At 42.6% G+C, this 13553-nt stretch overlaps 1 protein-coding gene across 1 annotated transcript in view; it reads right to left on the reverse strand.

Annotated features, from left to right (window-relative positions):
* The window catches only part of CSMD2 (CUB and Sushi multiple domains 2), a 646642-nt gene that overhangs the window by 575422 nt on the left and 57667 nt on the right, over positions 1 to 13553 (reverse strand). Inside the window, 1 exon segment of the mRNA XM_021095859.1 lies at positions 6659 to 6875. Within this exon segment, the coding sequence (XP_020951518.1) occupies positions 6659 to 6875 (217 nt within the window).

Genomic DNA, 13553 nt, shown 5'->3' on the forward strand with positions numbered 1-13553 from the left:
TATCTGGGAGGTTCTTTGTTCTTTTCATGCTCACTTCCAAACTCCTACAGGCTCCCCAGCCTTCAGGACCAGCTCCTACTCCCATTCCCTACCCCGATCCATTAACAGAAGAATCTGATCAGCTTCTATTGTAAATTTAATTTCAAGCAGCCAGACGCTGCCTTCTGGCACCCTGGGATGTTGCTGCTTGTGAATAGCTCTAGATGAAATGTGAGATGCTTTCAAGAAGATGGCTGTGAACTCCTGGTGGAGAAAGGGAGTCGTTGGGGAATGAATGGCATCTGCATATAGAACAAGCTGTGTGTGTTGCGTCTGCTGGCATCTCTTCATTAAGAGGCCTGGTGCGGCTGTCAGTACACAGCATCGCTAAGACTTCCCCATTTTGCAGAGGAGGAAACTGAGGCTCCTCGTTTCCTTGGAGAAGGTCACTGACAAAGAAATAAGCATCTGGGGAAGTATGATGCTAAAGACTTTAACTCCTTAATCATCTACCTTGGGATTTCTCAACCTCAGCACCACTGGCATTTGCTAGGGGTGCCTGCCCTGTGCATGGTAGGACGTTTGGCAGCATCTCTGGCCTTGACCCACCAGATGCCATGGCCCCTCTCCCGCTGTGATGACCAAAAATGTCTCCAGATGTTGCCAAATATCCCTTGAGGGTCAAAATCACCTTCAGTTGAGAACCATTCGTGTCTTATGAATGTCTTGGGCTTGTGTGTGTGCGCCTTTTGGCTTAATTGTGTTTTCTAATTTTTTTCTACCAGCATACAAGTATTTCTTTTGTTTATATCTCATCACAATTCAAAGCAGTTTACACACATTATTTAATGTAATCCTCACCACCCAACCTAGAAGGTAGATACTGATACACCCACTTCGTGGACAAGGATACTGAGGATAAGGCACAAAATGATTTGTCTACACCACGCAGCTCACAAGGAAGTGGAACTCACGTCATCCACGAGCAAGATGTGTATTTCACTGCATGGCTTGGCCACGGTCAAATGTGGCAGGAGGCTTGTCTCCCACCCTCAAGGAGCTTAGAATCTAACCAGGAAGGCGTTTTGTTGCTCACAACACAACCCGTGAGCAAGCAGCTGGAGAAAGACGAGTTTAAAGAGGGTGGAGGATTGGGCTGGGGAGGTGGCTCTTTAGCCTTTTGCTGGAATGCATCATCCATAAATAAAATGAAAGGGCTTGAAGGTAAGGGAGGAAGAGAAATGCATTAACATGCACAAAGAGCAGAACGGCAAAACTTACGCCTGTCACGTTCAAGATAGAAAGCCCCAAGTGATGCAGAGAGAACCCTGCTGCAAGCTTCTTGCCAGCCTGGCCCCAGTGCTGGGCTGCCATGGGGTCAGCAATGCCACCTACAAGGAGTGACTTCCCCTGAGCCTGATCTCTTCTCCAGTGTCTGTCCTCCATATCTGCAGCCCCTGATCTAGAAAATCTGATGGGTGGGCCCCAGAGAAAGTGTCAAGCCAGGCACCAAAGCCCCCAGAGTGGTCTGAGTTCCTAAGAACAGAAGGGCAGGGAAGGACGCAAATGATGTCTACGGAGCACTTGGGGGTGCGTGGCAGGTGGTTTGCATACAACAACCCCATAAGGTGGGTCAGCGTCACCTCCATTTTATAGATGAGGCTCAGAGAAGCCAAACCTTGCACAGGTCACAGTGCAAATAAATGGAGAAGCCAGCCAGGCATAAATCTAGGCTTGTCACCACTGTACCCTACTGTCTCACAGGAAAACCCTGGGCGAGGAGGTGACCTACCTGTTCTGTTAGACGAATGAAGAAAGACATCAGTGTGGAAAATGCCCTGGGATGTCCTGAGAACACATTTTACCCGAGATTAGAATTCCTGTCAGGCTGGCCTGGCTTGTCTTCTGCTTCCAAGCCAGACCCTGTGGAATCATCCTCCACTCCTTCCTTTTTCACACTTCCATGCCCTCTAAATCCACTCTTAATTCCAGGTCCCACACTTTCCCAACATCATGCAAATCCACGCCTTCATCTCTCTTCATTATTCTAGCTCAGGCTACCACCATCTCTTGTTTGGCCTCATCAGTCTGGCCTTCACCCCAGTGCATTTTCACACTGCAACCAGATCATGCCAAAATCCTCCACTTAGTTAGAAGGACATCTACCCAACATCTACAGCCAACATCATACTTAATGGTGAAAGACAGAATATTTTAAGACAGGGACAAGGTCAGAATGTCCACCCTCACTACGTCTATTCCATATTGTACTGAACATTGAAAATATTCAATATTCTAGCCAAGTGCAATAAATAAGCATAAATACATACATCCATACATAAATGGCATCCAGATCGGAAAGGAAGAACTAAAACCATTTTTATTCACTGGTATTAAAAAACAACTATCAGAACTACTAACAAGGAGTTCAACAAGGTCATGGGATGCAAGATCAATATACAAACATCAGTTGTATTTCTATTATTAGCAATTAACAATCTGAGAATAAAATAAAAATAGTTCTATTCACAGCAGCATCAAAAAGAATAAAAATCATAAGAGAACTTTCCAGTTGAAGATGGAGAGCCAAGACAACATGTTACACTCTCCTTCAACCTGGCCTCCTAAGCTGTCATGGAAATGGTCTAAGGTGTATAAAAAAGAGAGCCTATATACGGTCATGAGGGAAACTAGGAAAAAGAGACAGACACCTACATGCTACAAACACTAAGGAATTTCTATAAGATGCAGAAAACTTGAGGTGAGACTTGACGCAGAAAACGGCTCACTAGCCAGGATATGGACAGAGAAACACAGCTTCAAAGGTGTTCTTAAGAAGTAACTTTAACCATGAGTGGAATAAAAATCAGAGATGAGGCAAAGAAAACCGGTGCTTAAAGATGGAGAAATACAAAGAATAGTAATAAGGAAGCTTAAAAACCGAAACGATTAAATAGTATACAAGAACAAATACATCAGTTATCACCAAAAAGGGTGAATGAATTAAAATTTTCTGTTAAAGAATAAAAACTCTCATGAAATGTTTAAAAATAAAAATCTAAGAGCTATATATAAAATGACATAAAATATTACAAGAAGAGGAATTGGCAAAGACGGATGATAAATAACAAACCTAAAAGAAAATGAAAGTGATGGTATTGGTATCAAAAGTAGAATTCAGAATTTAAGGCAAAAGGGAACAAATATAGCTTTTATACTGAAGGAATTATACTCCACTCTGAATACTGGATGTTTAAAAATACTGAAGAGTATAAAGTCAAAATATATAAAATAAAGACCTAGAAATAAAAGGAGAAATTGACAAAAACAAGAGTGAAAATGTGAGAACAATAAGTTGCTCATCTTTGACAAACACCACTTAGGTAATAAATAAGAAATCAGAAAAATTAAACAATATTAATAACATGAAGTTCTTTTCCCTTCAGCCACAGAACACATGTTCTTTTCAAATACTCAGGGCATTTAACAAAAATGATCTTAAAATGAGGAAAAATAGTCAACAAATTCTGCAAAATAGAAATTATAATGAGTACAGCTAGATAATAACTTCTTAAGTATAAAAAAAAAAAAAACATTACTTGGAAAATTTGAGAGGGGGAAAAAACCCTAGCGTCAAGGAAGGAACAAAATTGCAGTTAGAGACTATTTCTAAAATAACAACCATCCATCAAAATTTATGGGATATGGTCAAAGCTGTACTTAGGGGAAAATGTCTCAATGTTATTATCAAAAAAGAAATAATGAAATTAACTCAATTCATGAAAATAGTAAAAGAGCCACACCAGCCTAAGGTATGTGGAAGAGAAGAAGGAATAAAGATAGAAGCAGAAATCCATTAGTTAGGAAAGGAATAAAGTTGATAGCTTTAGAGTTGGAGCTTTAAAAAGACTGATACAATAGGCAAACTTCCAGCAAGACTAATTGAGAAAAAAAAAAAAATGCAAATGCACAGACATGGATGAAAGAAAGTGGAGGTGATCCCAGATACTGTGGAGGTAGAAAAGCTGCCTGAGAAAACTATATACAATTCTGGAGTTCCCGTCACAGCACAGTGGAAACGGATCTGTCTAGGAACCATGAGGTTGCGGGTTTGCTCAGCAGGTTAAGGATCCAGCGTTGCCGTGAGCTGTGGTGTAGGTCGCAGACACAGCTTGGATCTGGCGTTGCTGTGGCTGTGGCATAGGCTGGCAGTTACAGCTCCAATTAGACCCCTGGCCTGGGAACCTCTATATGCCTCGGGTGCGGCCCTAAAAAGACAAAAGAAAAAAAGAAAACTATATACAATTCTGAAATGAACCAAAGTGAACCCATCAGGACCACGACAGGGATAAAGGGCCCAAGCAGTGATGACCTAGGGAGGATACAAACCCCAGGAGCCTCCTCCTCAGACACCTAGGAACATGTCCAGGGCCTCCCCCACCAGGACTACCCCTCTAGGTCATGAAAAGCCTCACCCTTACAGGCCATAGCAATCCCCACCTCTGGATGGGGTTTCCACACTTCACTCTCAGAGCCAGAAAATCCACAGATGGGAAAAAAAGAGCTTGGCACATGCATGGACCCTGCCTTAAAGAGAAGAAGGCTGGAAGAATCTTAAGATGCAGAAGTGGAGTTGGCCTCCAGTCATCTATGCCCCAACCAATTTCCCATTGGCCCCAACTGCCTTTTTTTTTTTTTTGGCTGCCCTGGGGCATATGGAGTTCCTGGGCCAGGGATCAGATCCAAGCCACAGTTGGGACCTACACTGCAACTACAGCAGCTCCACACCCTATAACCCCTGTGTTGGGCCCAACTGATTCTGCGTTCTGGTGCTGCAGAAACTGCTGCCAATTCCATTGGGCCACAGTGGGAACTCTGCCTAATTCTTACTGATCACTTGTTTTAGGGGTGGGCTGACCACCAGCTGGGAGTCCTAGGAAGGTGCTGCTCCCTAGACTCATTTTTTTTTTTTGGCTTTTTTATCTTTTTAGGGTCCCACCCCACAGCACAAGGAGGTTCCCAGGCTAAGGGTCTAATCAGAGCTATAGCTGCCAGCCCACAATAGAGCCACAGCAACGCCAGATCTGAGCCACATCTGTGACCTACACCACAGCTCACAGCAATGCAGGATCCTTAACCCACTGAGTGTGGCCAGGGATCGAACCCGCAACCTCATGGTTCCTAGTTGGATTTGTTTCCACTGCACCACAACGGGAACTCCTGACTTTCTATCTTTCAACTCATGGAGTCTATGCAGGTATCCCACGGATGCAGTCATCTGAGCATGACATCTGATGGTGAGGACTTGCTCTCTTGTGACCCCATCCAGTCTCCTGGTTTTAAGCACTATCCAGTTCTGGTCTCCCAATTTTATATTTCTAGCTCCATGTCCTTGAACTCTAAACTCACATATTCAAGTCCAAGTCTACCCTTCCCCTACCTCCAACTCCACCAGTTACCATGTAACCTCCATGAAGACAGTGGCTTTGTTTTGCTCACTGCTATGTCCCCAGCACTCAAGCCAGTGTCTGGAACATAGTAGGTGCTCATGAAACATTTATGGGATGAATGAGTGAAGAGGACACCAGGCCCTTCACCCAAAATTCATTGAACGCCTACTGTGTGCCAATCCCTGCAGAATGTCAACGTGAGATGGACAAGCCCAATCTTGTCCAGGAGGGACTACTAATCAGGGGAGCCCCAGATGCCCACCTCTGCTGCTGGCTTAGCAGTATCATCTCTGCACTGCCCTGAGAGGGCAGGGAATGAGCAAGAAGGGGGCTGGTGTGGTCCAGGGAATGTTGTTTAGGACGCTCCTCTCGAGCATCTTAAAGCCTTGAGGTTAAGGGCTTGGCAAAGAATCTCTCCTAGTGCCCCACAATTATCATCCTAGGCTCCCCAGGGCTTGGCTGGTGAGCCATTAACCCTTTGACTCCCTGTTGCATCCAAAGCCCATCTGGCAGAACCAGGACAAGGCTTGAGATGGAGTATACCAGGTCACCTGGTCAACAAAACATGGAGAGCTGTGACTCTGGGGCCTTTATTTTTGTCCCCCCACCCCCCCAAAGTCTGCTTTCCACAGAGGTGGTAGTCTCCCTCCCCATCTCCCTCCCTGATGTGAACACTTCTCTTGGGAGCCAGCTCAGGGTGCAGAAAAGCAGTCCTGCTCTCTCCATTGTTTTCTCTTCCATCAACTGTGACGGTTTTAAAAAAATGGGAACTTCCCTAAATTCTCAATCCTATATGCACAGCCAAAGCCACGCAAATGCAAGGCAAATTCCAACAAAGTAGTCATGGTTTTCGAATACAGGATGCAAGACATAGTGACTATTAGATTTCAACTCACATCTGCTGGCTTCAAGGGGAGAAAATATATTTCTGTGTTTGCACACGTACACCGACAGATCTACAGACATACACACATAGACATGCAAAATCTGTTTCAATAGGAAGACTTTAACTGCTTGGTATGTTTTCTACGTAGTCTTCCCAAATGTCCTTGCTCATCAATCCTGCCTATTGAGAACTTCTAAGCAGGAGAAAGGAATAGGGAAATGTAAAGAAAGCAGAGGAGGTGAGGGCAGGTGTTATAAACTCAGAGGTCTTTGGAGATGACCATAAACCTTTCACTCCAGTGGGGTTCCTCCCCAGCTGTTGGCCAAGGGAGGAGGGGAGGTACCTGGTTCGCAGGTTCTCTGGCTGGGGCAGTCCATCAAACACCGACAGGACATCAAAGTCCTCCTCCAGGGCAAAGGACTGGAACACAAGCTGGATCCTGTGCTGGTCCTCCGCGGTGATGGTCCATGTGCAGTTGGCGTAATTGGGGTAGCCATAAGGGAAGCCTGGGCTCTCCACGGTGCCATTGGGACCCTGCAGTTGGAACGTGCAGTTCTGGCCTGGGAGAGAGAAAGGGCGCAGTTCAGTACAGCCAGAAGAACTCGCAGACTCTTCCAGGGAGATGAGAGCCGTGTCCTAAAGGATTGCTAATCCCCTTTTCCAAGTGCTTCCTCTGGACCACCCCATGCTGGGCCCAGAGAGAAGGGGGCCTGGGTGACAGACCCTGAGTGTGAGCTTGCTTGTGCCGTGCTCTGTCCAGGTGATAAAATGAGCATCCTTGTACTCAAGCCTCAGAACAACTCCGTGAGGTAGGACACAAAGGCTCAGAGAGTTTAAACAAGAGGCCAGCAGACCAGGGAGTTCCCTCGTGGCTCAGTGGTTAACAATCTCGACTAGGATCCATGAGGATGCGAGTTCAACCCCTGGTCTCGCTCAGTGGCTTTAAGGATCTGGTGTTGCAAATTAAAACCACATACCTGTTAGAATGGCCACCAACAAAAAGACAAGAGATAACAAATGCCAGCAGGGATATAGAGAAAAGGGAACACTTGCTCACTGTTGGTGGGAATGTAAATTGGTGCAGCCACTGTGGAAAATAGTACGGAGGATCCTCAAACATTTTAAAATAGAAGTACCATATGACCCAGCAATTCCACCTCTGGGAATATATCTCAAGGTAACAAAAACACTAACTCAAAAAGATGTTCATAGAATCGCTATTTCTAATAACAAAGACATGGAAATAATGTGAGTATCCATTAATGGATGAATGGATAAATTAGTTATAAGATACAAACACACACACACACACACACACACACACACACACACACACACACACACAGAGGAATATTACTCAGCCATAAAAAAGGAAATCTTACCATTTGCAACAACATGAATTGGATCTTGAAGGCATTATGCTAAGTGAAATAAGTCAGACAGAAAAAGACAAATTGAATACTATATGATCTCACTTATATGTGGAATCTAAATAAACAAAAACTCCAAGCAAACAAACAAAACCCAACCACATAGAAAAGGAGTTCAGACTTGTGGTTATCAGAGGCAGGAGATGGGGGGAAGGGAATCAGAGAAAGGTAGCAAAAGGTACAAACTTCCAGTTGTAAAATAAATACTAGGGATATACTGTACAACACGATGGCCATAACTAACATTGCTGTGTTACGGCCAGGAAAAGTTGTTAAGAAAGCAGATCCTAAGAGTTCTCATCACAAGGAGAATATTTTTTTTTTCCTTTCTTCTTTCCTCTTTACTGTTTCTACATGAGAAAATGGATATTAGGTGAACCTATTGTGGTAATCATTTCACAATGTATGTAAATCAAACCACCATTCCTTACATTGACACAGGGATGTATGTCCTTTATTTCTCAATAAAACTGGCAGATACACCCCCACCCCCCTCTCTTCTCAGTCCCTTGTACTGGCCACACTCTCATTGCACAATCAAAGGACCTTTGCATATGCTATTCTCTCTTCCTAGAAGAGTCTTCCCTCTATTCTTGGCATATTTATCTTTCAGATCTCAGTCGAGTATCTCTCCTTGACTAGCTCAAACCCCCTATTGTATGCTCTCATGGCACCATCACCTCTCCTCGGTAGCACTTCCCATAGAAACAAATTCTCATGCCTCCATGTGATTAATGTATAAGTATCTGTCTTCTTGCCAAGCTGTGCACTCCAGGAAACAGATCATACTTGAGTTTTCCCATCTTTGAATCCATACCCCAAGCTCAGTACCAGACACACAGTAAGTTTTCAATAATATAATATAGTGCTTGTATTTAGCGACTGTTTGGTTAGACCCTCTTCCAAGAACTTTACATATGTGAACTTGTTTAATCCTCACAATGGTTCTAGAAGGTGGATACTGTTCATATAGCCTCTGTTTTACCAATGAACAAAGGCAAAGAGAAATTAAGGAAGGGGACCGTCACCCCATTACTCAGAGATAGGATTCAAACATAAGCAGTCCACTTCAGAGCTACCTTCTCAATTATGATGCTGATAAATTGACTCAACACTATTTCTTTTTAAAGCCCACTTTAGGGATTAAACTGACAAAGGACAGTTAATCTCTCAAATGACTTTAATATTGAAAAATCTCTTTTAACACAAAAGAGGGATAACACAAAGATCCCATTAAAAGAGGGGGGAGAAAAGCTAAAGTCTTCTGAATAAATGCTAAATGGCATTTAATAAAATTAGACACATAACCCTGATTAAAATAAGCTTTCAGAAATAGGAGAAGGACTATTTCCTTAGCATGAGAGAGCATCCATTTTAGAACAATAACCTACATCTTACTTTCGGTGAAACATCTGATTAAGATCAGGAATGAGATAGAAATGCTACTATCACCTCTGAGATTTCACACCTTATTGGAAGAGCTAATCCATGCGACACAAGAAAAAGAAATGAGAAAGAAGCAAGCAAAAATATGGTTTGCAGATGATATATTAATATACCCAGAAAACCCAGGAGAATCAATTAGAAAGCTATTAGAACTAATAAAAAAATTTCAGTGAAATAGCCAAACACAAAATAAGTATACAAAATCAATGACATTTCCATATGCCAGTGACAGATAAAAATATAAATAAAAAAGGTCTTATTTATTATAACTACAAATTGCATATAATAAATACAAATCAAGTTAATAAGAAATGGGCAGTCACGGTATAAAAATAACTTTTAGAGAGGATAGAAGAATTTGAATAATTGGAAAGACATATCATAATCTTGAGTGGAAAGACTAACTACTGAAAGGTTAATTTAGAATATTAACCTTTTGAAAAGTTATTGAAAAGTTAATTTATAAGCTTAATGCAATTTTGATCAAAAGCCCAATGACCTGTTTTAAATTTAGTAAAGGGACACTTAAATTTAACTGGAAAAAATAGATAGTCATAGACAATGGCTATTTTTTTTAAAGGCAAAAACTGTAGTAGTCTCATTCTACAAGATACTGAATAGAATCACCAAATGATGCTTAAGAAAATTGTGTGGAGGTGGTCCAAGAGTAGACAGGCGGAACATAAAACAGTATTATAGGAACAGCCTTAAATACACATAAAAATTGAAATGTACAAGACAGCATTAAAAATCAATGAGAAAATAAAAGCATTTTTCAAAGTTAACTAATTAACTGTTTGAGAAAAGAATTGTTATCAACTCAACTCACACTATACATAAAATGAATTCTAGGTGGAATAAAGAGAATTGTTTTCAAAAGAACCAAACAAAATTAGAAAGAAATGTACACAAATAATTATCTGACCATGATTTTCTGAATGTAAAAGCTATGGAGGATACCACCAAATTGATGGTTTATACACAAAAGTTATGCGTAGGTCAAAAATATAAACAAAATCAGGAGTTCCTGTCGTGGCTCAATGGTTAACAAACCCAACTAGCATCCGTGAGGACGCGGGTTCAATCCCTGGCCTTGCTCAGTGGGTTAAGGATCTGGCATTGCCGTGAGCTGTGATGCAGGTTGCAGACTACCTCGGATCCTGCATTGCTGTGACTCTGGACCCCTAGCCTGGGAACTTCCATATGCCAAGAGTACGGCCCTAAAAAAGACAAAAAGACAAAAAATAAAATTAAAATTAAAAATAAAATCAAAAGGCACATAAAAAATTAAGTAGTAAAGTAATATATTAATGTAGAAAGAATTATTACTAATCTATAGGAAAACAAAAAGCACTGAAATTAAAAAAAAAAAAAACTGAACAAGGTCTTGAACAAGTTTGTTCACAAAGGAAAACATAATAGCCCAGAAATCAGAAAAAAAAAAATCAACTACAATAATAATGCAATAGAGCTTCTAGCTCCACAAATTTCTTTTTTTTTTTTTTTTTTTTTGTCTTTTTGCCTTTTCTAGGGCCACTCCTATGGCATATGGAGGTTACCAGGCTAGGGGTCTAATCAGAGCTGTAGCCGCTGGGCTACACCACAGCCACAGCAATGCCAGATCCAAGCCATGTCTGCGACCTACACCACAGTTCATGGCAACGCCGGATCCACAACTTTCAAAGCTGTCCGTGGGTTCACATTCCTAAACTTCACCTCACTGGGACCTGTGCCAGATCAACTCAGCTCATGTCTCTGAAACCTGCCTGGTGATGAAACTGGACACGGCCTGTGGGGCTCCGGGACACAAGAGCCTCTCTGTTCTTAGGAAATGGGCCTCATTTAGCCACCATGACATTCCTTGAGTTCCTAGGGCAGGTTCAGACAGTTGCTGATCAGGGAAGGGAGGAACAGTCAAGCAACAATAGTACAGCCTTGGGGCAGGATCTTGGTTCCCTCTCAAGGAATACACACAATAACATAGGCATCTTATACACCTAAGAGAAAAGTTATATTCCTTATGCTTCTTTTAGAAATGAATACTTTAAAATTAAACAGCTTAGCGTCTTTCCTTGTCCTTCTCCCTGACGCAATTGCACCCTAAACACAGTCACCCATAAGCTAATGATTAGGCACCCTGAGCACAATGGCCAGTGGGTGAAAGATTATTAGCACATGATGTTTGCTCAGGAACTTTCCTAGTTTGTTCTCATCTCTGATCAATGTGCCCTTTTCGCAAGTACTGTTATTCGAGGCAATAACCCAGAAGACCACCATCGGGAACATCTCCTGACTCCAGCTTTGATGACGAAGATTCCCCCAAAGAAAGAAGAATGCACGCTTGTCCCAATCCTGATTCCTATATGAAAACTCGCTTTTCTCCTTTTTACTATAAAACTCCTCACGCTTCTTTGTAAGGGAGGCAGGGGCACAGTCTTTAGGGCATTAGCCCGCTGTGACTCTCCTTTGCCTGGCAAAGCAATAAGGCCATTTTTTGTTTTCCTTTACCCAAAACTGTGTCTCTGCATTTCAATGCAGCACCAGCAGACAGAGGGCCAAAATCCAGCAATGTCATTGCACCACGTCATTCATTGATTGATGCATTCACTGATTCATTCATTCCTCTAGGTTAGACTCTGTGATGGGTCATGGGGTCTGGATCATAGACCAGACATAAGCAAATACCTCCAAGTGGCAGAACCATGTTACAGGGGTGCACAGGATGTCTGGAGTATAAACCCCACAGGGGCCACACCTTAAGGACCACCCTCATTCATGTTCTAGACAACCATGGATACCAACATTCGCTGCCAGCCTCAGCATCCCAGCCACTGCCTCCATTCAGATCTGTGTGGGTCTGGCGTTTCTGATGCAGAACCTGGACATGAACAGTCCCTCCTGCTGTGGAGAAGGAAATGAGGGGGGCTCAGAACAGAGTGCCTGGGAACACTTTCCCTATAGGGGGACAAGAAAAGTGACAGAGTAGGAGGCAGGGAGGCAGGCAGAATAGCGGGAGGAGAAAGAGAGGACAGTTCCATCCAGGAGAAGGTGACTCTATGCATTGAGCACCACAGAGAGGCCAAGATGAGGGCCTTGGATGAGGTCACTTGGTTTGATGTCCAAATGGTCCCTCTGGAAGTAAGGACACTGAGAATGGGAGCTTTGTCCTGGTTCCTGCTGCCTCCCCAGGGCCTAGAATTCACTAAGTATTTGCCAAATGAATATGTGCATTTCAGCAAAGACAGATGGTGGGTGACAGGTGGACAGAGGCCAGATTGTAATAAGTCAAGGCAAGACTGACTAGTCAGAAGGTAGAGGCCATTATATTTTATTTTTATTTTATTTTTTTGTATTTTTTTTAAGGGCCGAACCAGCAGCATATGGAGGTTACCAGGCTAGGGGTCGAATTGGAGCTGTAGTCACTGGCCTACATCAAAGCCACAGCAATGCCAGATCGGAGCTGCTTCTGTGACCTACACCACAGCTCATGGCTACACCAGATCCTTAACCCATTGAGTGAGGCCAGGGATCAAATCTGTGTCCCCATGGATACTAGTCAGATTCATTTTCACTGAGCCACGACAAGGAACTCCCATTATATTTTAAACAGTTGCTCCTTGTAGAAAATTTGGAAAATATAGGCAAGAATAAAAAATTAGAGAGGAATTCCCATCGTGCAGCAGAAACAAATCCAACCAGGAACCATGAGGTTGTGGGTTCAATCCCTAACCTTGCTCAATGGGTTAAGGATCTGACATTGCCTTACCCTACACTGCAACATGTAGTTTGCAGATGCGGCTTGGATCTGTGGCATTGCTGTGACTGTGGTGTAGGCCAGAGGCAACAGCTAGATCCCTAGCCTGGGAACCTCCATGTGTCACGGGTGTGGCCCTAAAAAGAAAAAACAAAAACAAAAATAAGAGAGAGAAGACATTACATCTCATTCTCCTTTCAGAGGCAACTGCCATTAATATTTTCTTTTTTTTTTCTAGAATTTTCCATGCACATTTCATATCGCTGAGGTAATGCTGTATATGTAATTCTGTGCTCTTCTTTTCAGTAAATTATTCTTGAGTCTTAAATTACAAAAGGCCATGTCCCTTGTGGTATACATGGATATGCACCCATGCAACACAAAAATGTATAAAGACCTCTCTCTCCCTTCCACCCGCTCCAAAGTTAGCAGAGTTAACAGACAGGCAACTCTCCTCTCCAACCTTCTCCTCTCTCATGCAAACAAATGGACACGTTCTGGGAGAATTTTTATTACCTTGTTTTAAAAATGAAATCGTAGTTTCACTCATTTCTCTGCAACTTGCTTTCTCATTTAACAATACATCAGGGACACCTTCCAGGTCAGTA

Source organism: Sus scrofa, chromosome 6 (genome assembly GCF_000003025.6).
Source record: "Sus scrofa isolate TJ Tabasco breed Duroc chromosome 6, Sscrofa11.1, whole genome shotgun sequence".
NCBI classification, from domain to species: Eukaryota; Metazoa; Chordata; class Mammalia; order Artiodactyla; family Suidae; genus Sus; species Sus scrofa.